Raw genomic sequence first — 27,294 nt, forward strand, 5'->3', positions numbered from 1 at the left:
AGTATTGGGCTGGAACCAGAGACCTATAGTGTGCAGGATCCTAATAATTCAGCCCAGCAGCAGTCTCAGATTTAATCAGTAATTAGGCTTTGCTGGCCGTGGAAGAGTACTCTGTTAGATGCTAAAGCAATTTGACAATTAAATGTAATACCTGACCACAGATTGGATTCTGTACTGATGAGGTAAAGGGCATCATCAGGTAAAGTGACAAAATTGGATTGTGGACAGTAGATTAGATAACAGTATATATCAATGTAAATCAGGCGTCCCCAAACTTTTTACACTGGGGGCCAGTTCACTGTCCCTCAGACCGTTGGAGGGCTGCCACATACTGTGCTCCTCTCGCTGACCACCAATAAAAGAGGTGCCCTTTCCTGAAGTGTGGCAGGGGGCCGGATAAATGGCCTCAGGGGGCCGCATGCATAGTTTGGGGACGCCTGATGTAAATTTTTGAAGCTGATAAATACTGTGTAAATGTAAGGGTATATCTGTTTTTACAGTGTACAAACTGAAATATTTAGGGTTAAAGGACCATATCATAAGTAAGTACTTATAAATGGCCCAGAGCAAATAATGATGTGTGTGTATATATATATCTGTAAATATATGCATGGAGAGAGAGTGAGCATACATGTGCCCTGTGTAAATGATGAATGAGGTAAAATGTTAACAGTGACTCTGGGTGAAGGATGTATGCATGTTCCTGTGCCTTTTTTTTCTTTGCAAGTTTCTGTAAGTTTGGGATTATTCCTAACGTTAGGATTTTTAAAAAGAGTAATAATTAGGATTCACTTATTTCTTTTAGGTTTTTAAGAACCTACAACTATTTATGGAGAACAAGCAGCCTGAGGATGATCTTTTTGATAGACTCAATGTGAGTAGACAAAGCACACTGGGTTGAAGGGAGTCCCAGCCAGAACCTCACAGAACCTAAAGGGGAGGGTTGCTGGCAGATAACGGGCTCTTCCTTTAGCCTGGCCTGCTCTGTGGCATCCTGTTTCCTCTTTCATCCTCCCTCCAAGCCCACGGTGAAACTGTGGCCAAGAGAAGACACATCTGCTGTAGAACAAATGCTAAAGCCCTCAGGGTGGGGATAGATGAACCCTACCTTTTATCCTTCCCTGCTCCTACAGAGCTTTCCCTTCACTGAATGCCCAGTCGTCCCTGCTGGAGACCCAAAACCTGTGCCTGAGATCTTAATAGGGAAGGACAAATTTGCTTTATTGGTCTGTTAAGATCAAAATACTGGGCCAGGCTTGGTTGCTTACGCCTGTTATCCCAGCACTTTGGGAGGCCAAGTAGGGCAGATCCCTTGAGGTCAGGAGTTTGATACCAGCCTGGGTAACGTGGCAAAATCATTATCTAGGCATGGTGGTCCATGCCTATAGTCCCACCTACTTAGGAGCATCAGGAGGATTGCATGAGCCCAGGAGGTGGCGGCTGCAGTGACCCAAGATTGCACCACTGCACTCCAGGCTGGGTGTCAGAATGAGACCCTGACACACAAACACACACACATACACACTAAAATACTTCATAGAGAGGCATTATGTAAACCCTGTGTTCTGGAATTCTTTTCCTTCTTTTCCTAACTTCTCACTTGTAGGGAAATAAACTTGACAGAATTGTGACTGCAGTGGTATAAATTAACTTCTAGGGCTGCCAGAAGGAGCAGGTAGTATAGCTTTGACCTAAATCTCTGTTATATTGTCTCCCAGACTGGTATTCTAAATAAGCATCTTCAGGATCTCATGGAGGGCTTGACAGCCAAGGTATTCCGTACATACAACGCCTCCATCACGCTACAGCAGCAGTTAAAAGAACTCACAGCCCGTAAGTATTGCTTGGCTGGACGGGGCCCACACCCCTACTCATGGTATCCGGTGTCCTTGCTTAGCTGAGTCCTAGAGTCAGTTCTACTTTTTTTCCCTACCATTGTGATCAGACACTTTTCCTCTTTAGACCTCTACTAGTTAGCTAATGCTTAGTTGTATAAACTTAAGATCAGTGCTGTTTCCCCCTTCCCACCCCAGCTTCAAGATTAATTTCATGGATTGCTGACAGCTTTTCACCTGCTATGAAAATACCTGCATTTGTGTTTTATACATATATTATTTAAAAGCTCACAGAGTGAAGACAGTGCTGTGATGTTCTGTTAAATTGAAGAGAGTAAAGTTGTCATGGTTATGAGAAAAATCAGGAACAAGTCCTTTCCCTAAAGTTTCAATCATTTTTTTTTTCCCATAAGAGAGTAGATACTTTCTATAGCTGATTTTTATAATATTATCACCAAGATCCACAGGCTTTTTTTTCCTGGAGCCCAGTTACTACTCAATTTCTGTTGCCCTCTGTAAATACGTCAAATGGCCTTAGAATATGAACCAGAAAAGTCAGAGGTAGGTATGTTGAGGGTCAGTGTTTTAAGGTGATATAAAGAATGCCACACTATACAAGTAAAAACAATTTTTTTGGATGACATTTATAATTTTTCCTTTTAAATAATATACTACCAGGCCAGGTGCAGTGGCTCCTGTAATCCCAGGAGTTACAGGAGTTACACACCTATAATCCCAGCACTTGGGTAGCTGTGGCAGGAGACTCACTTGAACCCAGGAGTTCCAGACCAGCCTGGGCAACATAGTGAGACCTCATCTCTACAAAAATTTGTAAAACATTAGGCAGATGTAGTGGTAGTCCCAGATACCTGGGAGGCTGAGTCCAGGAGTTTAAGGCTGCAATGAGCTACAACCATACCACTGCACTCCAGCTTGGGTGACAGAGTGAGACCCAATCTCTAAAATAATAATAATCATAATAATACTACCACCCACAGCTTAAAATTTTTAAACTTTTAGTGTCTCTTCAATTCCTCATTTTGTTCAGGCTACATTGGGTAGAGAGATAGGGAGGCAGGGAGTGGCCAGTATAGAACTTAATGAATATGGGCAGCAAACCATAGTATTAGCAGCACCTATGACAAGCATATGGGTGGGGAGGAAGCAAGGAGATGAAGGGTCCCTAGCCAAGTTGCCTGAGTAAAAAGAATGGTGTAGATTTTATTATATTACCTCAGAGTTCCTCTTGTGATGGGAATTTACCCAGGCCAAGCTTACATATTAACTTCCTATTTTCTTATGACTGTTGGCTCAAATTTTGATCTTAGGCCTTGGGGGCAAGTTGAATTAACCTGAGTAAGATAAGGGCCAGTAAAATCATGGGGAGGAGGCACTACTGTGTGTTCACTGCTGGCATACGAACTGACCCTCTTGCTACCATGTTCCTTTCTTTACAGCGGATGAGAACATCCCCGCGAAGATCCTTTCTTATAACCGTGCCAATCGAGCTGTTGCAATTCTTTGTAACCATCAGAGGGCACCACCAAAAACTTTTGAGAAGTCTATGATGAACTTGCAATCTAAGGTATCTTGGATAAAATGAAGGGAACTTCATGATTTGCTGCGGGCAGATCATCTGCAAATGAGAGGTTTTGGGGCTTAGATATCAATATGCAGGCCAGTTCTGGGTCTGCTCTAGAAGGTCCATGCTAAAGATAAACAAATGGAAATACGATAAGTAATCTCTGATCAAAATACGAATATCAGAGTACCCATTGTCCAAGAAATCTTAATTCTACAGTTAGAAGTTCTATACTGGCCACTTCCTATTTTGAAAAGCTAACTTTGGTGCACATTCTAATGGCTAATTACTGTCTTTATTGTACATAAGGAAAATGGATTTAAAGTGAATCTTCACATTTCCTTGCCATAGCCCCCAGAAATACAGCTATTTCCAAATTAGATTGTTTCAAATTGAAAGGATGATGAAACAATTATATATTTAAAGTTTTTCTAATCCTAGCATAGCTATTTTTATTTTTATGCATTCCACATGAATCATATTTTTATATATCATCAAACATCTGTTGAATACTGACACGCCAGACAAGTTGCTGCTCTAGAGGAAAAGACTGATGTGCAAATAGGTGCTGTTCCTTGTCCATGAGCCTCCTTCCTCCTTCTAACTCTTCCTAGTACTGAGAGTTTAAACCATAAGGCAGTTAACATTTGATAATGAGCATTTTTGTGTTAGCAATGACTTCATAACTAATTCATCCTAATTTGGTGGCCCACAGTGAAAATGTGCAGCTATTTCATTATAGGGCAGATAACACAGGGTTAAAAAGGAAACCAATTATATTGAAATACAGTTATCAAAATATATACAGTCCAATACAGTAATAGTTATGCTTCCTATTAAAGTCTTGAGGTGGCTGAAGTAAATTTCAAGGTAGTAATTAATGAATATAAATGATAAGATTTCTACAGCAATTCAAATATGAAGTGAAAATGTCTGTAACATCTGATGATAAAGTCATACATAGGTGCTGTTGCTATTACTATGGTTTGTTGCCCATATTCATAACTGAAGAAGAAATACTAAATTTCAGATAGAGGCTGGGTGCAGTGGTTCACACGTGTAATCGCAACACTTTGGGAGGATCACTTAAGCTGAGGAATTCAAGAACAGCCTGGGCAACATAGTGAGACCCTGTCTCTATTAATATTTTTTAAAAATGCAAATAAATTTCAAATTGAGGCTAACGAAATTATAGATGTAATTTTTTTCTCATCAAGTTTATGGAATTCTATACTTGTATAGCTGGAGTTTAAAAACTATTATGGAATGAGACTGCATTCTAAGGTCCAGAATGTTTTTCATTTGTTGAGATTTCTTTAAGATAAATACCCATGAGTAGTACAGCTGGGTCCAAAGGTATACAGAACCATTAGTTTATGCTAAAGATGCCATCTGGCTTTCTTGAAGGGATGTACATGTCCACAGTGAATGAATATACATTCATAGACCTCGAGTCTTTGGATCATATGGTTGGCAGGCAGAGAACCCTATAGATAGACCACCCATCTTAGCAGCTCACATTTGCTGCCACTCTGTTAAATTCTGGTCATCTGGAATTGTTTATTCTCCTCATGTTATCATTCCAAGCCAGAAATAAAAGCATGAATATTCAGGTGCTGTTTACCTAATTCAGGAAGACCCCTCCCAGGAGCATGAGGAGGTCTTTTGTTGCTCTCACTCTGGAACCACTGTTTGGGCAGCCCAGGCTGCCTGCCAGACGAGCCCTCCAAGCCCAGGATTCCTCTCCTGTGTGCCCACAAAGCAAACACATGCCCCTGTTTGCCAAGTGAATCAATGGAGTCTTTGATACTTTGAGAGAATTTGACATAGCCTGCCAATTTAACATTCACAGAAATGGTTAAAAGATTGTGGTTTGCTGCATTTCTAGCCTAAAAAGAATCTGGCTAGTGGTGTCTGTGATGCTTTTGTATATAGAATCAGTCCCCTCAGTTTGGCTTTGGACAACATAGATATTGGAAGTAAGCCATTCATAGTAAAACATATTCAATGATTCTCTGACAATGGTGGCCTCTGTTTTCAATCTCGGGCTGTGTGTATCTAACAAACAATTCTAGTCTCAGTGAGCAGCCTAGTGTGTGTCAGACATGTTATTTACTCTGTGGAGGTTGTCTTAACCTCACAGATCAGCTAGATGATCATTGTGTGGGGTTCTTCTGACGCCACCCCCCAACCCCCTGCAGTGTGAGCTCACTGACAGGGGCTCTAGCTCCATGTTGTTGTCCACTGCTGCCTCTAAGGAAAAATCTAAGAATAAAGATTCACCACGGGGCTTCAAGGACTCTAAAAAAGAAGAAAGGCTGAAACTGCCCATGTCTCTTCCCTTATAGATGTGGATCCCGCAAGATTTCACTTGGGGGAGAAAAGCTCCACAGCTAAAAGTATTTTTACATCCACTGAGTGACAACTAAGGTCCTTCCCACCTCAGACGTCTCCCTTTAAAAACAGAATGCCAAAGCCAGGCCCTGCCATGTCCTGGTTTGGGACAGACTGGCTGAGCTGTTTGGCTACCTGGGTACCTTTTAATTGCCAGTTTTTAGCCCCTTGAGTACTCTGTTCAGTGCATCCGTTCTCCTTGAGAAACTGGCACCCCCTTCCCAGAGTACTGGTGGGATCTGAGGAATGAGCTGGGGTTGCCCAGTAGATGCAAGTATCCTGCCTCAGCTTCCTAGAGAGTAGCTTCTACAGTATTCTTGGAATGAAAGCTAAAAACTGGCACAGGATCTATTTGATAAACAGCTGTCATTTGTAGCCCTCCTCCAGCTGACTAATGGCAGAGTGTTCTCTGATGGAAAGGTCAACACTCAGATTCCCAACCGTAGCAGGTTCCTTTTCCTGAACCCCTCAGGTTACTGCCCTGTTGACCCTTTATTTCTCAGAGGATCACTGAAGAACAAATAGTTGAATTCAGTAGTCCTTGTGCATCTTCTCTCTGCCTTCATGAAGCCACCCTTGGTGGTTTTTTGTTTTTTGTTTTGAGACGGAGTTTCGCTCTTGTTACCCAGGCTGGAGTGCAATGGTGCGATCTCGGCTCACCGCAACCTCCGCCTCCTGGGTTCAGGCAATTCTCCTGCCTCAGCCTCCTGAGTACCTGGGATTACAGGCATGCGCCACCACGCCCAGCTAATTTTTTTGTATTTTTAGTAGAGACGGGGTTTCACCATGTTGACCAGGATGGTCTCGATCTCTTGACCTCGTGATCCACCCGCCTCGGCCTCCCAAAGTGCTGGGATTACAGGCGTGAGCCACCGCGCCCGGCCCACCCTTGGTGTTTTTATATGACCAACCACTGAGAGAGACCGCCTGATTGACCTCTGATGGAGCCATTTTTTCTCTACAGCTCCTAACCTTACCACTATTATTTCCCCTAGATTGATGCTAAGAAGGAACAGCTAGCCGATGCCCGGAGGGACCTGAAAAGTGCTAAGGCTGATGCCAAGGTCATGAAGGATGCGAAGACCAAGAAGTATGTACCTGGTATTGTGAAAGTCAGGGGCTGGTAGAGAAAAGTTTGTGTAGCATCTGTCAGAGGCCCTGGGGCCCCAGCTTTTCTGTGGTTTCTGAGTGATATCTTTTGGAAATCTCTGTATTTGGGCTTTTATTGACTCGAAGTGGCAGGATGGGTACAGTGTGCTCTTGTCTTGAGCCCAGGCCTGGTTCTTGAGGACTCTGCTATTCTTCTAGGGTAGTAGAGTCAAAGAAGAAGGCCGTTCAGAGACTGGAGGAGCAGTTGATGAAGCTGGAAGTTCAAGCCACAGACCGAGAGGAAAATAAACAGATTGCCTTGGGAACCTCCAAACTCAATTATCTGGACCCTAGGATCACAGTGGCTTGGTAAGTGTTGAGCCCTTCTTGAGCTCCTACTGCTAGCTTGAGAAAGGTGGAGGGGGTTTCGAGGGCACTGGTGGCCTTCACATGCCATTCCTAAGTTGCACACTTCTAGTCCTGTAGGGAAACTTCTGGCTTCAGCTGTGTACAGGGTACTCTGGTTGCTGAACCTTGTCTGTTAATGCATTGCAACATCCTGGATGGTCCTAAATGATGGTCAGTGCTGTCGTACTGCCTTGTAGTGTATGTTACGCTTTTAAGAGGCAGGTGCCATCCCTATTCCTTATGGAATTTTAGGACAGGAATGGAAACTCAGCCTCTGGAAAAATAGGAAAGAGCCCATATATCTGTACCCTTCAACAGAACTTTTCGTTAATTTTTTTGCAGTTGAAGGTAGGAACAAGAGATAAAAACAAAGATGAGAATACAAACAGAGAGGTAGAGGGACCTTTAACAAAGGCAGATAAATATTGGGTTTCTCTCTGTGTGTCACACATACTGTCACATAATAACAGCTGAAACAAGTGGCTTTGTTTTGGAAGATGTTGAGTTTGCCCTGTTAAGTTCTAGGCATAGGTGGAGATATCCTTCCCTAGGGCACTTGCTAGTCTGGGCCAAAGGGTCCACATAGCTCTTTTATACCTCTTTCTGCTTGTTTTGCCTTGTTTGGTGCTAGAGGTTTGATTAGCTCTTGAAAGGCTATATAGTATAGTAGTTAATAATATGGAGAAAATCTGCTTGGGTTCAAATTTCAGGTCACTTATCAGCTAGCTGTGTGAGAAAATAAGTAAATTACCTAACGTCTCTGCCTCAGTTTCTTCATCTGTCCCTTTTTCACTTGTACATCTGCAGAAGCACCTACTTTAGAGATCACTGTCAAGATTAAATGAGTTGATCACATGAAACCCTTAGAACATGGTTGGTGCACCATTAATTTGCATCCTCACTAGACAAATGTGAAAGAGAAGATGGAACGTCAGACCCCAGGCTTCAGATCTGGGCCATTGCTGAGTCACACTAATCCTCCTTATTTCTCTCTTGTTTGCAGGTGCAAGAAGTGGGGTGTCCCAATTGAGAAGATTTATAACAAAACCCAGAGGGAAAAGTTTGCCTGGGCCATTGACATGGCTGATGAAGACTATGAGTTTTAGCCAGTCTCAAGGGGCAGGGTTCTGTGAAAAGAACAGTGTGGTTTGGGAAAGATGGATAAACTGAGCCTCGCTTGCCCTCGTGTCCGGGGGAGAGAGGCAGCAAGTCTTAACAAACCAACATCTTTGCGAAAAGATAAACCTGGAGATATTATAAGGGAGAGCTGAGCCAGTTGTCCTATGGACAACTTATTTAAAAATATTTCAGATATCAAAATTCTAGCTGTATGATTTGTTTTGAATTTTGTTTTTATTTTCAAGAGGGAAAGTGGATGGGAATTTGTCAGTGTTGTACAAGGCAAATTCACTGTTTCACTGAAATGTTTGGATTCTCTTAGCTACTGTATGCAAAGTCCGATTATATTGGTGCGTTTTTACAGTTAGGGTTTTGCAATAACTTCTATATTTTAATAGAAATAAATTCCTAAACTCCCTCCCTTCTCCCCCATTTCAGGAATTTAAAATTAAATAGAAAAAAAAAAACCCAGCGCACCTGTTAGAGTCGTCACTCTGTATTGTCATGGGGATCAATTTTCATTAAACTTGAAGCAGTCGTGGCATTGGCAGTGTTTTGGTTCAGACACCTGTTCACAGAAAAGCATGATGGGAAAATATTTCCTGACTTGAGTGTTCCTTTTTAAATGTGAATTTTTATTTCTTTTTAATTATTTTAAAATATTTAAACCTTTTTCTTGATCTTAAAGATCGTGTAGATTGGGGTTGGGGAGGGATGACAGGCGAGTGAGTTTAAGGATAATGAAATAATCAGTGACTGAAACCATTTTCCCATCATCCTTTGTTCTGAGCATTCGCTGTACCCTTTAAGATAGCCATCGTTTTCTTTTTAACCCTAATCTTTCACTTGAAAGATTTTATTGTGTAAAAAGTTCCACGGGTCAATAAATTTAGAGGAAAATGAGTATTTGGTCCAAAAAAGAGGAAAAATAATCAAGATTTTAGGGCTTTTATTTTTTCTTTTGTAATTGTGTAAAAAATGGGGAAAAAAACATAAAAAGCAGAATTTTAATGTGAAGACATTTTTTGCTATAATCATTAGTTTTAGAAGCATTGTTAGTTTAGTGTGTGTGCAGAGTCCATTTCCCACATCTTTCCTCAAGTATCTTCTATTTTTATCATGAATTCCCTTTTAATCAACTGTAGGTTATTTAAAATAAATTCCTACAACTTAACGGAAACTTAAGTGTCCGCCTCTTTGTTACGAAGGGCTTCAGGGCAGAGTTGGGGCTGGTACTTAGTGTGGGATGAGGTCTCACCACTCAGGTCAGCAAGAGTAGATTCTCCCAGGAGCAGATGAGGCAGGGCCTGGCCTGGAAAGGGGTGTGCCTGTCCTGCTGCTGTGGGTGTCAGTTGAAGGGGATCCAAAGTCCATATCCTTAGATAAAGACAAGGAAAGAAAGGTGCAAAAAATCCACAGTAAGAGGCAGAGTGCAAAGACAGTATCAGAGGCCTAGTGTAGGTAAGGTTTATTGAGCAGGATGTTGCAGCTATATTTGAGAGTCAAATTTTTTGAGAGCTTTCCATGTGTACTGGCCAGAAGCAGAAGGGAGCTGCTTTGAGTTTGCTCATGTGGCTAAACTTACAATCAGGATGGGGAGAACTAAGAGTACCAGATTCTAGAAGCCCCTTCCCAGGTGGAATGCAAACTACTCCCTGCATTAACTGCTTAATTGAAAGAGGCAGTGTGGTCTTTGACCACTTTCCAGTGCACCAGATGCTCTAGCTGGCTGTTGTCTCTAAAAAAGTTGTTCCTTTGCTCATCCTAACTTATAGCTAAGTCTGGAATTTGGAATGAAAGGTGAGGTCTCTAAGTTAAATGGACTACAGGGAGCAGGAAAGCCAGAAGGGTCAGAATTGGTAAATTAATGGAAGGGCCCTGGGCCCTCTAGTTTGTTACATGAGCAGGTGTCTTTGGGGAGGCAAACTCATGGTCTCTGTTCTCCCTGGGGCTGGGGGCAGGGCTGGTTACTAGGCCCACAATAGAGAATCCTGGAGGTCCTTGGCAGCCTGTATTTTAGCCAGTGAAAGAGGCAATATTCATCCCAGGGAATAAAGAGGGGCTATGTAGCCATCACTGCTATGGAGCAAGACACTCCAGCCAGGTGTTTTTGAAATCTGTGTTGAGGTAGCTGGACCACTAAATGTACGGAATACAACAGAGAGGCTCTTTTGGTACCCATTTAATATACTGGCTGGTTGGGTTAGTAGGCAGGTGGTAAGTGGGCCTCAGATGCCACAGCTAGGGGACAAACTTTAGTCTACAACTAGAAATCGGGTAAGGTAGCCTTGCAGGCAGAAGACCTTGCTGATGAACAGGAAGTAATGTCTACCTCTCTGGCAAGGACCTCCCTTGCAAGTCTGAGGGCAGAAGCTGTGCGGCAAGATGCTGGTCAACACAACTGAGAAGGGCATCCCAGACAGTGGCAGCAGGCCTGGGAGACCAAAGCCAGAGAATGGGAAGCTGACCTGGCCACTGGGGATGAGAGAAGAGGCTGAACAGGTAGGTGGGGACCTTGAAGGATGCTTGAGCCAGGAGTCCAGAGTAAACTTACCCCCTTGCCTAGTCCAGTAGGTTTTATTTCCAGCCATGTCCAAGAACAGGCCAGATGGGCAGGGTCTGAGAAACTTCCTCCCATCAGGCCTTTGTATGATGCCTGAGTTTGGCATGGGCAAAGGGCTTCCATGTGCTACCCAAGCCAGATACCTGTGTGCAGACTTGGCTCCTCTCTTCCCTTATCTCACCTTCACCTCCCACCCCCCACATGTGGCCAGCAAATCCTGTCTGTCCATTCTCCCTGCTAAAAGCTCAAATTTCAGGTCTCTGCTACATTAAAACATGGAGGAAAAAAAACTTCACAACCCTCAGCCCTTTCCAGCCACTACCTCTTTTTTCCCAAACAAGCACCTGCAATGAGTCATCTACACCATCCAGTCATTCCCCCACCCACTGTAACTAGCTTCTGTCCCATCAGCCTGTGATTCCTTCTCTTCACTCTAAACACTCACCAGTGACTAAGTGACCAAGCCAATACATGGGCTGTCCATTTTGCATCTCACTTATGCTCTTTATGGCACTGGACACTGTTGACCACTCTTTCCACCATTTTGAGGGTACAATGATTTTTAGTAACTTTGCTGAGTGGTGCAACTGTCAACCATAAATCAATTTTAGAACATTTTCATCTCCCTGGAAGATCCCTCATGCTCATTTACAGTTAACCCACATTCCCACTCCCAGCCTCCACTAACCTTTCTAAATTTGCATTCTGAACATTTTTTATACATGGAATTATTCAGTATGTGACCCCTCCCTGCTCAAAACATTTCTCTGGTTTTCACAATGCCACCCTCTCCTGGTTTTACTCCTGTCCCTATCAGGCTTTTTCTGTCACCTCTTCTATCAGGTCCTTAATGCCATGATTCTTACCTCACTCAGTGTAGCTGATTTCATTTGCACCTAAAGGTGATGACTTCTCTTTCTTTCTAGCCTAGAGCCCTTTCCGAGCTCCAGACTCACATTGTCAACTACATCTCTGCAAGACATGTCCACGGGCACCTCATTCTCAGCATCTCTGGAACTGAGCTCAGTACCTACCACCCCAAGCCTGTTGGGCCTGGGCTTCACAGCTCAGTGAAGGGCACCACATGCACTCTGTCCCCCAATCCAGAAACTAGGGTGGCCACCATCCTTCACTCCTTTAATTTCCACACTCAGTAAATTACTCCAAAATCATCTCCTAAATACCATATACAGTACATATCTATATATAATAGAAAATACTATAGGTATTTTCCCTGCCCAAAAAAATAATTTTTTTCTGAGAAAATTTTACTCCTTAGAAACTCCTCAAATAATGAGACACTGTCAACTTGTTCTGAACCAAAAAGCACTTTTTAGAGAAAACACATTGCCCTGAAATGAACTCAAGTCAAGCCAGTTTTGGATGCTTCTAAGTAGTCCCCTGACAAAACTCAGTAAACAAGGAGACAAAGAAATTTAACACAGACTTAGTAATTATTTCTCACAATTCCAAGAATTCCATGTACGCAGGCCTCTTAAAGATCACTAAATAGCAAAACTTTAGATTTTATAATTGTACTGTGTATATGTGTGTATGAGTGAGTAAATATATATACACCCACACACACAACTTTTTTCTCCCTGAGACAGTCTCACTCAGTCACCCAGGCTGGAGTGCAATGGCGTGGTCTCAGCACACTGCAACCTCCACCTCCCAGGTTCAAGAGATTCTCCTGCCTCAGCCTCCTGAGTAGCTGGGACTACAGGTGGGTGATACCACGTGCAGTTAATTTTGGTATTTTTAGTAGAGATGGGGGTTTCACCATGGTGGCTAGAGACGGAGGTTTCACCATGTTGGCCAGGCTAGTGATCTGCCCACCTTGGCCTCCCAAAGTGCTGGGTTTACAGGCGTGAGCCACTGCACCCAGCCACAAATGTTTTTAAAGGAGTCTTTTAGGCCAGGAGTGGTGGTTCTTGTAATCGCAGCAGTTTGGGAGGCCAAGGCAGAAACATCACTTGAACCTGGGAGTCCAAGGCTGCAGTAAGCTGTGACTGCACCACAGTAATCAAGCTTAGGTGACAGTGAGAATACACGCGCACACACACAGTCTTTTAGAAAAACTGAGATAGTAATGGATAACATGATAGAGTTGAGATGAGATTTGGGTCAAAATACTATGGGAAGGGTTAGTGGGTAGAATTTGGCATGAAACAAGAGTGGCCACCAATTCATTATTGAAGCTAGATGATGGCTACATGGGCATTCACTATATACTTACACACATTTGAGATTTTTTCTTTTTGAGACAGAGTCTTGCTTTTGTTGCCCAGGCTGGAGTGCAGTGATGCAATCTCGGCTCACTGTAACCTCCGACTGCCATGTTCAAACGATTCTCCTGCCTTAGCCTGCTGAGTAGCTGGGGTTACAGGCATGTGCCACCATGTCCAGCTATTTTTTTGTGTATTGTTAGTAGAGAAGGGATTTCACCACATTGGCCAGGCTGCTCTTGAACTTCTGACCTCAGGTTATCCACCCACCTTATCCTCCCAAAGTGCTGGGATTTCAGGTGTGAGCCATTGCGCCTGGCCCGGCCACCATACCTGGCCAAGATTTTTCTTAAAAAATGTTTATTTAGACACAGGGTCTTACCTCTCTTGCCCAGGCTGGAGTACACTGGTGTGATCATAGCTCACCTCAGCCTCAAACTCCTGGGCTCAAACAATCCTTCAACTTCCTGAAGAGCTGGTACTACAGGTGCATGCCACCATGTCTGGCTAATTTTTTTATTTTTATATTTTTACAGACAAAGTCTCACTATGTTGCCCAGGCTGGTCTCCAACTGCTGGGCTCAAGCAGTCTTCCTGCTTCAGCCTCCCCAGATGCTGAGATTATAGGTGTGAGATACTATGCCCAGGAGAAATTTTTCATAAAATGCTTAAAGCAATACAGTAACTGGTTATTTTGAAGATTACTAATATATATCTATGGAGGAAATTGGGGGAAAAGCAATGTTTTATGTTATACTAAAAGGTAATTACGCTTAGGTTACAATTTTCAGTGATAACATATTACTAATCATAAAGTATTCTCTTTGCTGCAACATGGATAAATCTCAATAACATGCTGAATGTAGACACAAGAATACATACTGTAGGATTCCATTTATGTGAAATTCCAGAATAGGCAAGACTAATCTGTGGTGACAAAGTCAGTCAGTGATTGCTAGATGGGAAGGAGACTGACTGCAAAGGGGCACCAGGAAACATTTTGGGGTGATGGAAATATTCTCTATCTTGATTGGGTGGAAGTTACATGAGGGTATACATTTGTCAAAGCACAGATTTTACACTTAAAAATGGATATATTTTATATGTAAATTATTCCTCAACAAAAATTTTTTAGGTAAAACATTTAAGTAAAAAAAGTTGTTTGCTCTCTCTCAAACAACATAGAAGGGAGGAAAAGTGATGATGTGCTTTGAGAGATTATATTAGATGACTCAAAAAGCAACTCACAGTAAAAATACATAGAAATCCAAGATTCATGTAAAAAGTTGAATATAATTTATTACTGAAAATATGAGTGTGAGAAAAATCAATATTCATGAATCAATATATTGTTTGTGAGATTTAAAGTATGTACATGTAACTAAATAAACTGTTGTATGTGGACATTTGCATCTCTAAAAATGTTTCTATTTTAGTTGCCAAAAAAAAAACCTCACAAAACAACTTGAAAATGAGTGTGGTGGCTCACACCTATAATCCCAGCACTTTGGAAGGCTGAGGCAGGCAGTTCAGAAGGTCAGGAGATCAAGACCATTCTGGCTAACGCAGTGAAACCCCGTCTCTACTAAAAATACAAAAATTAACTGGGCATGGTGGCGCGTGCCTGTAATCCCAGCTACTCAGGAGGCTGGGGCAAGAGAATCGCTTGAACTAGGGAGTGGGAGGTTGTAGTGAGCCGAGATGGAGCCACTGCACTCTAACCTAGGGACACAGAGAGACACCATCTCAAACAAAAAAAAAGAAAATGAGTGTCTTATATCTGGAGTGGCTATTTCTTCCAGGCATGTACAGTCTCTCACTTTGCTCTATTCCCACAGCTACTATCAGGTCTCAATAAAGCCAAGTGTCCCTTCCCAGTGCTCCAGGGGTCCCCATCACACTGAGTTTTCATGGTCTGTTGGCATTTCTGTACCCACTGCTAGAGTGGGAACATGGTCTGACTCAGCTGTACTGTCTTAGTGCTTGTGCTCTAAAGGAGGCGTTGGTGAAGTGTGTTGCAAGGAGAAGAGAAACAGAAAAAAGCAGGTCTGCCCTGGCCTGAGCCAGTGGCTAGCAAGGGTTTTCCCCTTCTCTTCCTTTATTGCCATATGTCGCCTCAGTGATACAATCACAGTGTCCCTGCCACCACCCAGAAGAAGGTACATCTGCAGCCCAGCTGGAGAACCTCAAAATCTGGGTCCCACTATGGGGGCCAATCAGCAGAGAGACAGCAAGGTGAAAGAGCAGTCCCTAGGAGCGGCCGAGCTAGGTATGATTTTGCTTAGAGAGAACACAGAAGGCTCTTGAGGGACAGAAAATACATCCCAGGTGAGGAGGAAAGTAGGTGGACATGACCTAAGAAGTGTGAGACCCGATGACTAAGTTGGAGCCACAGATAGATTTAGGGGCGGGGGTCAGGAGCCTAAACAGCAGGTTGTGGGTGGAGTTCAAGGTGCACTGAGGTTAGTTCTTAGGTAGTAGTATTGGTTGTGTGATGAGGTGCAGGCTGGCTCACAACCCAGAGGAGGGGCTGTTCAGACGTCTAACATGAGAAAGTAAAAATTAAAGAATGATGTAAAGAAAAAGGACAATGTTTTACACGTGGATTGAATTAGACACTGCAAGACTATAAATCTGCTCCCTTCAAATGTGAGAAGGGCTTCACGGAGCTATACTTTTATATTATGCCTTCGATATTCACTCAAGGCTGTTACAAGGAACAAATGAAAACAGCATCAGCATTTGCTAGTCATCAGTTGCGAACATAATCCACTATTTCAATCAAATAAGTATCCAGGTGAGAAACTTTTTATAATTAGCCCCAGAAAATTTTTTTTACCCAAAAGAACCAATTAACAGAATATAAAGAGTTGTTCTGGCTACCAGGAAGCTCAGCTATGTTTAATTCTCAGTCACATCAGCTACGTTAACCCATAAACTATATTACAATCCTCCTTATAATCTCATCTCCTGTTTCTATATTTTGTTCTCTATTTTTAAGTACTCAAAACTTTTCTAAGGGCTGAAAAAGAATACATTTGTGATAGACATAGCAAGTGCCACCCAGATCCCTTTCAAGGAAGGACTTGTTGACCCAACTACTGGGAGAGCTACTAGCAGAAAATCTTTAGCTGTCAGCCCCCGGAAGATCACCTTGGTTGCAGAGAGCTATCTGACCCAGGCTGGGCTCTTCCCAGGGCCCTTCCAGGCTAGTGGCAGACAGCAGAGATCCTGGGGGTTGGCTGAGACAGTCATCAGGCCTGCATCTCAGTTTAGTTTTCCCTGTGCCCACTCCTGTTTCTTTCCAGTACCTCCCAGAGTACTGATCCCAGGGGCACTCCCTAATAAATGTGCTGTACACTAACCTGTAGTCCGAGTCCAAAGAACCCAGTCTGTGACAGCACTGAATAAAAAGATTCGGGAGGCTGAGGCAGAAGAATCGCTTGAACTCGGAAGGCGAAGGTTGCAGTGAGTCAAGGTTCCGCTGTTGCACTCCAGCCTGGGCAACAAGAGAGAAACTCCATCTCAAAAAAAAAAAAAAAAAAAAAAAAAAAAAAAAAAAGAGAAAACATATCAGGTAGGGGTATTTTACAAAGGGGAGAGGATATACAATAAAGTGTTCATACACACATGGGAAACAAAACAGCATTGACTCTGGGGCCAGACTACCTGCATTGGAATCCTGCCCTTTAGCTCTGTGCCTCAGTTTTTTCATCACGAAAATGGGGATAATAAGAGCACTTATAGGGCTGTAATGAGGAAGAAATGAGACAATGTGGATAAAGCAGTTCCTTAGTGTTTACTATATGCCAACCACTGTTCAAAGTGGTCATTTAATAAAAAGCTGTGAGGCCAAACCCACAGGACCAGAGGGGCAGTTGGGCCGAGACTCTCCCCAGACTCTGGGCACTGGCACAAGTATGGTGTAGACCAGGGTTATGTCGAAGCATGATTGTTCACAGAAATAGGCCCGAGCAGGGCTAGCCTGGGTGACATCACAGGCGTGTGCCTTGTGTGGGTGCTGGGCTGCTCCTCCCAGACAGCGCAGCTGCACGTATTGCCAGTCACACCCACGCATCCATATATATGCTGAGCTGGGGGAAGCCCACACAGACCCCACCCTCTGTGTGCCCTGTTTTTCCTGCACCTTCTTTGGTGGAAGGAGGCACCTGAAGCCTGGGATGCTGGCCCAGAAGTCCCAGGAGGAAATGGGTCCTGTTCCCTGATTACAGGGCCTGGCAACAGGCTGAAAACTCAAGCTCTTGTTGGCAGGGATTTCTTGAGACCCTGGAGGTCCAGCTCCAGAAGCAAAAGTAAAAGCAAGGAAGCCTTATACTGCATGTTGGAAAGCTCCCCCCAAAATGGAGAAACAGATTTAAAAAGTGCATTACAGCCCACAGGCTGCCCAAGTCAGCACAGGAAGCTCAATGAGGGCTGCAGCACTTAAGAGGGTGTCTCCTGGAAAAAACAGGATCAGACAGCCAGAGAGGGACCCTATTCAGCCCCTGCCCGCCTTCCTGGCCTCATCACTCCCTATCTCCTCCTAAGTCAGGAAACTCTAGCTTTCTTTGTAACCCTAAATTCAACAACCTCTTCCTGGCCTCAGGGCCTTTGTATATGCTATTACCTCTGCTTGTAACATACATTTCTCCAACCCACTTAGTAATTCACATCGCCATTGACCCACTTCCTTTAGGTCTCTGCTGAGTTCTGAAGAGATCTCCCTAATGTTTTTTCTACTAGCCTTCATCACAATTGTCTTTTTTTTTTTTTTTTTTTTTTCTTGAGACAGAGTTTTGCCCTTGTTGCCCAGGCTGGAGTGCAATGGCGTGATCTAGGCTCATTGCAACCTCCACCCCCCACTTCAAGCAATTCTCTTGCCTCAGCCTCCCCAGTAGCTGGGCTTACAGGCGCCCACCACCACGCCTAGCTAATTTTTGTATTTTTAGTAAAAACGGGGTTTCACCATATTGGCCAGGCTGGTCTCCAACTCCTGACCTCATGAGCTGCCCACCTTGGCCTCCCAAAGTGCTGAGGTTACAGGCTTGAGCCACCACTCCCGGCTTCACAATTGTCTTTACTTAACAGAGTGTTTGTTTAACGTCTGAACTCTTGAAGAACTGGCGCTGGGTCTCTCTCGTGCTCCTAACTCATGTTGTCAATGCCCAACACAGGGAAGAGCAGGGTCCACAGAACTTTAAGCCTAGGCCAGTCTAAGCCACACCCTTTGAGCACTCATGTTCTGCTGGATTCCCTGTGCCCAAGGCCAGCGGTGGGCATGCCTCCCCTCACCCATGCTGATGAACTAGCTAGCCTTCATGCCCACTGACTACTGGCCACCATCAGGACTTACCTAAGCCAGTGGATCTCCTGTGAGGCAGAAAACTCATGGAGTCAGGCTGACTTGGGTTCTAATTCCCACCTGTTAGTTATGTGGCTTTGGGGAAAGTTGTAGAACTTCTATGAATCTCTGTTTCCTCACCAGTAAATTGGGGACCATCCTTCCTGATTAGAGGATAATTATGAGGATCAGGTGTGACCACACGTGCATGCCTTCAGCACCCAGCGAGGCTCGTGGTCAGCGCTAGCTCCCACCTACCCCCTGTAAAGGCCTGCCACTAGCTGGCAGTTCAGCTACCCCACAGCTCCTTATGCCTTGGAAGCTGGCTAGGACAGTGTCTCTATGTCACGCTGAATTCTGAGCTTCTTAGAGGACGAACTTGAGGAAATCAACAGAACACACAAGTTGCCACTACAGCAAGACAAAGTCAGAGGTAGCAGCCCCAGGTCACTATCCAGCTGGGTGGGTTGCCTGAGCACACACTCTTACACACTTACAAACTCCAGTCTAGTCCTACCATCTCACAAATCCCAGGAAGCCTGGCTCTTTCTCTGGCATCAGCTGGAAGCTCTGTTGGGCTTCTCACCTCTGAAATGCAGTAAGTTGTCCTGCTGCGTCTGGCAGCCGACCCACTGCCTGGCTCAACATGTCAGACAGGCTCCACCGCGACCGTGGGTGTCCCCAATTTTGGTGGTGCTGACAGGAGTAGATAGATTGCAGGGGTGACTTTCAAGAATGGCTTCAGAAAGACAGAGTACGAATTATTCCATAACCAGAAAAAGGCCTTGTCGCTGGAGACCGGAGAGTGAAGGGTCACCTGTGAGAGATGAAACCCATCCTATAGAACCTGCTGGGCCAAGCAGGGAGTGTGGATTTTAGGTGCAATGGGAATTCACGGAGGGTTTTAGGTTGGATGTAGCGGATCATGATTTAATTTCATTTAAAAATTTTAAAGCATGGAGAATAGATCCAGGCAAGACCAAACAGAGTAAACAGTCTGGGTGACAGGAGATGGTGCCTTCAGCTTGTGGGTTGAGTGAACAGGTCTTGATGGATTGGAGGTGAGGCAGAGGGATGAATCAGTTACTGTATCTGCAAGGTTTTTGGCCCTTGCAACGTAGAGGAGTTTAGCGCCACGTTCTGATAAAGTGAAGACTTAGGAAGGAACCTTTAGGGAGGGCAGGTCAGTCGCCTAAGCGGGGATGTGGAACGTAGGGGAGCCACAGGTTTGGAGTCACCGGTGTCTTTGTGGTGGGAAAAGCCAGGGGAAAGGTCAGGTAGCCTTGGGATCTGACCTAGCACTGAGTGCAGAGGAACAGAAGCTTCTGAGATCGACAGGCAGCGGCCACAGGAAGGGAAGGAAAGCAAGGCGGGGAAAATCAAAGTTCAGGAGGGCATTTGCAGGGGGGACGCTGTTGGGTAGGGTCTGAGCCCGCGCCCCGGATCGGACCCGAGTCCTGCTCGTGGAGACCGAGCGTGAGCGGGGCGAGCAGCTGCCCACGCGAGGGACAGACACTAAGGGCCTGGGAGCTGCAGGTCAGGCCGCTGGACAGCGTGGCCGCGGATCTAAAGGCCCTACAAGAGGTGCTCACGCTTGGGGGGAACCCTCCGAACGAAAGGACCACTGAAGGACACCCTGGCAGCAGGGGCGGAACACACAGACGTGGGCCAGGCCGTCGCAAGAGCTGCCGGGCCAGCCCCGCGCTACCGGGGGAGGGGGCGGGACAGGCCGGCTGTCCATCAGTGCCCGCGGCCAATCCGCAGGCGGCCCCGCCCCCGGCCCTCCCAGGAGAGGGCGCGCGGAGGACCCGCCGCCGCCGCCGCCGCCGCCGCCGCCGCCGCCGGTGTGAGCGGCCAGGCCTGGCTCCCTTCGCAGGGAAGCCCGCCCAGGTAACTGGGTTTGGCCAGGCATGCCCGGGGAGCGCGCCACCCCCTCACGTCCCATCCCGGTCGCTGCATGGGCGGTGTTCGGGACGCGGGGGCTGCGTCTGTGCAGAACCGCGGGCTGGCGGCCGCCCGTGCGAGCGCGCCTGACTGACGCGCCGGCCGCGGGGCCTGCGGCCTGTGGGCGGGGCTGCCGTGCGTGACGGGGCCGGTCGTGGCCGCCGGGCTGTGTCCGGGGCCGCGTGAGGAAGCCCTGCGGGACTGAGGGCTGGGTGGGTCGACCGGGAACGGCGCGCGCTCCCGTCGCCATCGTGCCCGCGTCCCTGCCTGCGGCCTGTCTGGGGGTCGCGGGGCGCAGGCGCGACGGGCCGGCGGGCGGGGGTCCTCCCCACGGGTGCGCGGGCGCCTTTGTTCCCGGCGCGCTGGCGGGGCGGGGCCTCAGGGCCGCCCCGCCCCGCCGCGCTCAGGCCCCGCCCCTGTCCGCCTGCAGGAGCTGCCGCCGGGTCCCGCTCGTCGGCCGCCTCAGCCTCAGCCCCAAGCTTGGCTGCCGCCTGCTCCCGGACCGTCCCGGCCTGTGCCGCCGTCGCCCCCAGCGTCGGAGCCATGGCGGGCGCTGCGTCCCCCTGCGCCAACGGTTGCGGGCCCGGCGCGCCCTCGGACGCCGAGGTGCTGCACCTCTGCCGCAGCCTCGAGGTGGGCACCGTCATGACTTTGTTCTACTCTAAGAAGTCGCAGCGACCTGAGCGGAAGACCTTCCAGGTCAAGCTGGAGACGCGCCAGATCACGTGGAGCCGGGGCGCCGACAAGATCGAGGGGGCCAGTAAGTGCGCCCCCTTCCCGCCTGGGCCCGCCGCGAGCGGGGGTGGTGGGGGCCGGGCCCGTCTGCCTGCGCCCGGGTCAGCCGCCCGGGAGACTTGGGCAAACTTTCGGGCCCTCCTCCACCCCCTCCGGGCCCCGCCCCCGCTTCGTCTCGGGTGGTCACTGGGGGCGGGGGGCATCCGGGTCCTCGGTCACCTGACAGGACACCCCCTCCCCCAGCTGGGGGGAGTGTTCCAGGCACTTTGTCCTGAGGCCTAAAAATCCTCGGGGGCTGGAGACCCGCGGTGCCGGCATCAGGTCCCCCAGCCACTGGGAGTGGTGGCGGCGTCCGCGAGGGGAGCCAAGGCAGCGGCCCCCACCCAGCCGGGGACCTTGGGGCCTGACCAGACGGTCCCTGTCCACCACCCTTGCTCCAGAAAGAGCAGTCTGTGAAACTCTCTGGGCCCCCAGGCTGGGCTCTTATTTGCAAAGGAACCTTTGGGTTTCCTAAGTAGTACTTAGGCAGATGTTGGGGTAGGGCTGGTCTTGGAGCAGAGCCGGGCCTACTCATCTCCCTCTGGAGGAGAGGGAGGAAGGTGGTCTTGTTTGCTTTGGAGAAACCTGAGAGAAGGCAGTGGTTGGTTTTTCATGATTTTTTTTTTTTTTCCTGCTACTTTTGTCCCAAAGCTGAGTTTTGGAGGTCTGTGTGGGTGGGCAGACACCCAAAGCCAGGGCAGGGGCTCCCCTTGCCCTGGGAAGCACGTTCCCGGGAGATGAATCCCATAAAGTCCTGCCCCAGTGCCTTGGAGTCAGGGACTCTTCTCAAGAGTGCAGCCAGTTTGGAGTCTAGCCCTTTGTCCTCTGTCTGGTGGCATCAGGGAGCTGGAGCTCTTGGTTTCCTGCCTTTTCGCCTTCCCAGGCCTGAGCTTGGCTGCTTTTGCGCTGGCCTCTAGTGGGAGGAGGGAATTGGGGGATTTTGAAAAACCCCAGATTTTTCAGAGTTGTTCCACTTATCGTGTGCCTGTGCTGTGGCCGGATGGGCGCTCTGCTCAGCACTGCATTCACCCCCTGTCAGTGTGAAGAGATGGTGTGTCTGCAACTCCAGACTGTGTTGCTTCTTGCAGGGACCCCTGGAGACTGGGGTTAGAGAGACCCAGGCTCAGAACAAGGTCTGTGTGAAGGAGGGGTTCAGGAAGTGACACCCCAAGGGAGGGGATCCCACAAACCTTGGGTATGGTATGTGCCTTTGTGTAGATGGGCCAGGAGATTGGGAGGAAGGAAGGTCTTGTGGTGAGGCAGCCATCCTCGGCTGCAAACTCCAGATCTGACACAGATCTAACACAGCTGCTCAACTTAGAAATGGCAGCCGCCTTCCTCCGTGCCCTCACTGACCCTGTCAGCCATTGGGAGAACATTTTAGTGACTTGAGAGCCTGTGGATTCCAAAGTGAAGGAAGGATAGATAACTGCAAAGAACTGAGATAACTCTGGGAACATTACTCAGGCATCAGTCTCCAGGCACAGTCCCCTTCCTTGCTGTCTATGCTATGTTGAGTCGGTGGCACTGGATGGAAGTTCTCCGAGATCTCCTGGGTAACTGACTGCATTTTAAACCATGCATATTATCAGCAGGCAAAAAATGTAGCACAGTGTTTGATGGCTAGTCTGGATTTGAAGCCCATATATTCATTGTATGTTTCCCGGCCAGACCTCCTCTGAGCCTTGATTTCCTCATCTGTAAAATGGGGGTAATGATATATCCAGTCTCTATGGTTGCTCCAGGGATTTAATGAGACAATTCATGTAAAACGTCTAGCATTGTCTGATACATAAATGTTTAATAAATGTGAGCTGTTACTAATAATAACAGTAGACCATGGCTGCCCTTCAAGACCCTGGACTGGGAATGGTGAGGGGGTGAGGTGTGGCTGTAGGTGAGTGTGAAGGTGCAGGAAGGTAGGAGGATGGTAACCATATTCACATTTCACTTAGATTGCTACTCAGAAAAAGGCAGGAAATGGTTTTGTTTTGCTCCAACCCATGTGCCCACTCACCTATCCACCCACCATGTAGAACAGTTTTTCTGTAGAGAAAGTGTTCGGAGTTTTACACATTTGACTCCTGGGTATGACCTTTCTTGTTTGTAAGTTGGGACCTAAACAGAAAAGAGGGATGTGGAGAGGGGATGATCTATCATGTCTCAGGTCTTTGGGGGATGGAGCCAGACATACAGAGGACCTGATCACCGCCTACCCAGGGATGAGCAGGTGGGTCAGCCAGAGGTGTACACATTCAGTAATCTCATCAGCTGGGATTTGGCAGACAGAGGATGTAAGGACCCTGGCTCTTTGATTTTGAGGACCCAGATTGAAAGGAGTCTGGATGAAAAGTCTAGTCAACACTTGTGTGTTCAGACTTTACTAATGGAGGCTTCCCCTGAAGCCCTGCCCTGCTTCTGCCCATTCATGGGCTCTCTTCGTTGGTGAGTTCTGATGATCCCTGGGGCCTCTGAGGAGGTTGGACTGCCAGCCGGATTTTCTGCCACCTGGACTCGCACAAGTGCCTCAGGTGTCTGGCCTTTACTGCTGACCCTGCCAGGGTACCAGCAGTGCCTGAAACTTGGCCAAAGAGAGAGACACTGTGCTACCTTCAGGGTGTTGGTGGACCTGAGGGAAAGACAGTGTGGTTTAATGAGGTTTTACAGCATTCATATGTAAGACCTTCTCCTACCCTGAATCTGTGCCCTCTTTTATCAGCACTTGTGAAATGAAACTGACAGTTCTGATTTCTAGAGTGGTCATTTGGCAGGCCGGGCGCGGTGGCTGAAGCCTATAATCCCAGCACTTTGGGAGGCCGAGGCGGGTGGATCACGAGGTTGAGAGATCGAGACCATCCTGGTCAACATGGTGAAACCCCGTCTCTACTAAAAATACAAAAAATCAGCTGGACATGGTGGCGTGTGCCTGTAATCCCAGCTACTCAGGAGGCTGAGGCAGGAGAATTGCTTGAACCCAGGAGGTGGAGGTTGCGGTGAGCCGAGATCGTGCCATTGCACTCCAGTCTGGGTAACGAGCGAAACTCTGTCTCCAAAAAAAAAAAAAAAAAAAAAGAGTGGTCATTTGGCTCAAAAGCAGGGTAGGGAAGTGCTTAAGTGCTGACAAGTTTGGTTGTCCTGGTGGTATGACAGGAACCAGGTTGGTGTTTGGCCTTTTATGTTGCAGATTCTGACATAAACGAATAAAATGCAGTTATGTAGAATTCCAACTGAGTGTCGTAGAGACCTTTCCTCTCATTTTACAGATGAGGAAATGGAAATGGAGAATGGTTTGTGCCCAAGGTGGTAAGTGTCAGTGTGTGCCAGGGCCTCAGCTGAGCCCAGCTCTCTTAATCAGTGGCTGACTGGCAGACGCAAGCTCATATTCCCTGTGGCCCACGTGGATCCTCTGTGAGAAACCTTTGTGCTCAGACCATGCATTACAAGGCAAAGACCACTTCAGCTTTTGTATCCCAAGATAGCCTCAGCCTCTCTAGGCTCTGGCTCCACACTTTCTCTCTCTCTCTTTTATTATTATTATTATTTTTTCTTGCTATCTCGCCCAGGCTGGAGTGCAGTGGTACAATCTTGGCTCACTGCAACCTCCGCGTCCTGGTTCAAGCAATTCTCCTGCCGCGGCTTCCTGAGTATCTGGGATTACAGGTGTGCCTCACCACGCCCAGCTTTTTTTTTTTTTTTTTTTGTATTTTTAGTAGAGACAGGGTTTCACCACATTGGTCAGGCTGGTCTTGAACTCCCAGCCTTTAGGTGATCCACTCACCTTGGCTTTCCAAAGTGCTGGGGTTACAGGCGTGAGCCACCACACCTCACTGGCTCCACCCTTTTTCTTCTGTTGTTTTCTGGGTTGATATGGTTCAGACCAGTGTTTAATGAGGTTGTCAGTTGAGGTTCTTTGTGGGCCCAGTAAAGAAACTCCATGGGCCGGGTGTGGTGGCTCATGCCTGCTAACCCCAGCACTTTGGGAGGCCAAGGTGGGTGGATCACAAGGTCAGGAGTTTGAGATCAGCCTGGCCAACATGGTGAAACCCCGCCTCTACTAAAAAAAAAAAAACTACAAAAATTAGCCAGGCGTGGTGGTGCATGTCTGTAATCCCAGCTATTCGGGAGGCTGAGGCAGAATTGCTTGAACCCGGGAGGTGGAGGTGGCATTGAGCCAAGATCACTCCATTGCACTCCAGCCTGGGCAACAAGAGTGAAACTGTCTCAAGAAACTCCATAGAGGTACTCTGTGGATACTGGCTGAGCATATCCATGGGAACTTTTGGGGCCCCAGGCTTCTATCATTGACTAATTCTGCACTAGATAACTTTACTAGATGCCAGGCCCTCTGAGGTGAATGAGTATGGGTGCTTGGTTTTAGGGAAATGAAAACAGGCAATGACAATTGTGAGCAGTACCTTTGATGAAGGGGGTGAAGGTGGCAGACGAAAACAGCTAACTACCTTAATGAGGCAAGCGGACTTAGAAGGGAGGTGGTAGTGGAACCAACTGGCTGTGACTTGACCTCTGTGGCTGGGGGGCGGACCAAACCAGGAGGCCGGCTCCGAGGGCTGTCCCACAGCATGGGAGAGGGCAGGCCCAGGCCAGTGTCATCAAGGGTTTTCTTTGTACTGGCTGGTTACTGCCAGTGGGAGAGGGGCAAGAGCACATGTCTGGATCTCCAGAGCTAGCCATCCCTGCCTGTGTGTTTCCTGTCTGAATGTAGTTTTTTCCAAGGGAAGTCAGACGTTTTAGTGTTTCCTCAGCCCCCCAGGCTTGCCCCAATGTGTGGATTTCCAGGCCTCCCACCCAGCTGGGATTTTCTGTTTCCTGTGAACCTAGGAAAAGTGTCTGCTTCACAGATAGCTGGAGAAACTGAGCTCACCCAACCCTGGGACCCACAACACCTCCAGTTTCTCTCCAGACTCTGTGTGTATGTTTATACAGATGCATAGGTTTCAGTTGGAGTTCAGAGATCTTGACTACGAGCTTTGCTTTGGGTATTAATATTAATATTACAGTAATATTAAATTTGGGTATAAATATTAATAAATAACCCTCATTCTAAGAGGGTTATTTATTGATATTTGCAATAAGTATTATTACAGCTCCAATTTGCCCAGTGCTAGGCACCAAAGATTCAAAAGTTTATTGAGAAATGCTTTGTGCCATTGAAGAACTCTTGGAAGAGACAGATGTAGAGGCATGTGATTATAACTGTGTGTATTACATACCATAATTAAAGGCCTCTACCAAGAACTGTGAGGAGCTCTGCCTGGAAGACATCAAAGGAGAAGTGACCTTTGAGGTGGGCCTCGAATTATTGAGGCACCTACCTGTGCTGAGGCTCAGGAACTGGGAATCACTCCATGCACGGGTAGGGAACAGATTTGGTGTGGTAGAGAGGAGGCTGGGACTGGTTGGAGACAGCTTAGGGATAGCCCTGGTGTGCCATGCCCAGCAATTACACTCAGTCTTGTAGGCAGCAGGAATTAGCAGAGGCTGCAATGGGACTGTCTTGCCTCTGTCTGGGAGACCACAGTGACAGTGGTTTGTCAGGCAAGTGTTAGGGAGGGAGGCCTGTGAGCTACTGCAATTTGCAGGATAGAGCTGATAAGGGCCCAGACAAGACCTTGCTGAGGCAGGGTGGGGATGCTATGGTGGTAAATGGGAGAAGGGCTGGGTCTTGAGGGGTGAGACAGAGCTTAGTAGTTAAGCATTTGGGTCCTAGACTCTGCCTGAATTAAAATCCTATTGTGCAGCTTACTTGCACTGTGACCTTAAAGCGTATGACTTTACCTCTCTGGGCTGCTTATCTGTAAAAAGGGATAGTATCAAATGACATTTATTTCATAAGTTTTTGTGAAGATTGGATAAGAATCTGTATAAAGTGCTTAGCATGGAGTGTGGCACGGTGTAAGTGCTTACTATTTAGGAGCTCTGACAGGACAGAGATGAGGATTAAGTTCCCAGGAGGACCTGGTGGGAGGAGAGTGAATGCACCTGTTGTCTTGAGGGGC

General features: G+C 47.0%; 3 protein-coding genes across 6 annotated transcripts in view; 2 read left to right on the forward strand and 1 right to left on the reverse strand.

The window, feature by feature from the left end:
• Nucleotides 1-9,601, forward strand: part of TOP1 (DNA topoisomerase I) — a 97,789-nt gene extending 88,188 nt beyond the window's left edge. Inside the window, exons 16-21 of the mRNA XM_003936386.3 lie at nt 806-874; nt 1,719-1,833; nt 3,293-3,420; nt 6,807-6,901; nt 7,120-7,269; nt 8,312-9,601. Coding sequence (XP_003936435.1) covers nt 806-874; nt 1,719-1,833; nt 3,293-3,420; nt 6,807-6,901; nt 7,120-7,269; nt 8,312-8,414 — 660 coding nt within the window. The 3' untranslated portion in view covers nt 8,415-9,601. The remainder of the gene's footprint in view (nt 1-805; nt 875-1,718; nt 1,834-3,292; nt 3,421-6,806; nt 6,902-7,119; nt 7,270-8,311) is intronic.
• A 36-nt stretch (nt 9,602-9,637) lies between these two features.
• ZHX3 (zinc fingers and homeoboxes 3) overlaps nt 9,638-27,294 on the reverse strand; it is a 183,562-nt gene continuing 165,905 nt past the window's right edge. For all 4 annotated transcript variants that reach the window (XM_074406537.1, XM_074406536.1, XM_074406535.1 and 1 more), the window contains 2 exons: nt 16,584-16,742; nt 9,638-9,804 (listed from right to left, as the gene is read on the reverse strand). In XM_074406537.1, the coding sequence (XP_074262638.1) occupies nt 9,776-9,804; nt 16,584-16,742 (188 nt within the window). In that variant the 3' untranslated portion in view covers nt 9,638-9,775. The remainder of the gene's footprint in view (nt 9,805-16,583; nt 16,743-27,294) is intronic.
• Nucleotides 20,359-27,294, forward strand: part of PLCG1 (phospholipase C gamma 1) — a 39,753-nt gene continuing 32,817 nt past the window's right edge. The window contains exons 1-2 of the mRNA XM_039479774.2: nt 20,359-20,449; nt 20,934-21,263. Coding sequence (XP_039335708.1) covers nt 21,047-21,263 — 217 coding nt within the window. The 5' untranslated portion in view covers nt 20,359-20,449; nt 20,934-21,046. The remainder of the gene's footprint in view (nt 20,450-20,933; nt 21,264-27,294) is intronic.

Source organism: Saimiri boliviensis, chromosome 9, assembly GCF_048565385.1.
Source record: "Saimiri boliviensis isolate mSaiBol1 chromosome 9, mSaiBol1.pri, whole genome shotgun sequence".
Classification (NCBI taxonomy): Eukaryota; Metazoa; Chordata; class Mammalia; order Primates; family Cebidae; genus Saimiri; species Saimiri boliviensis.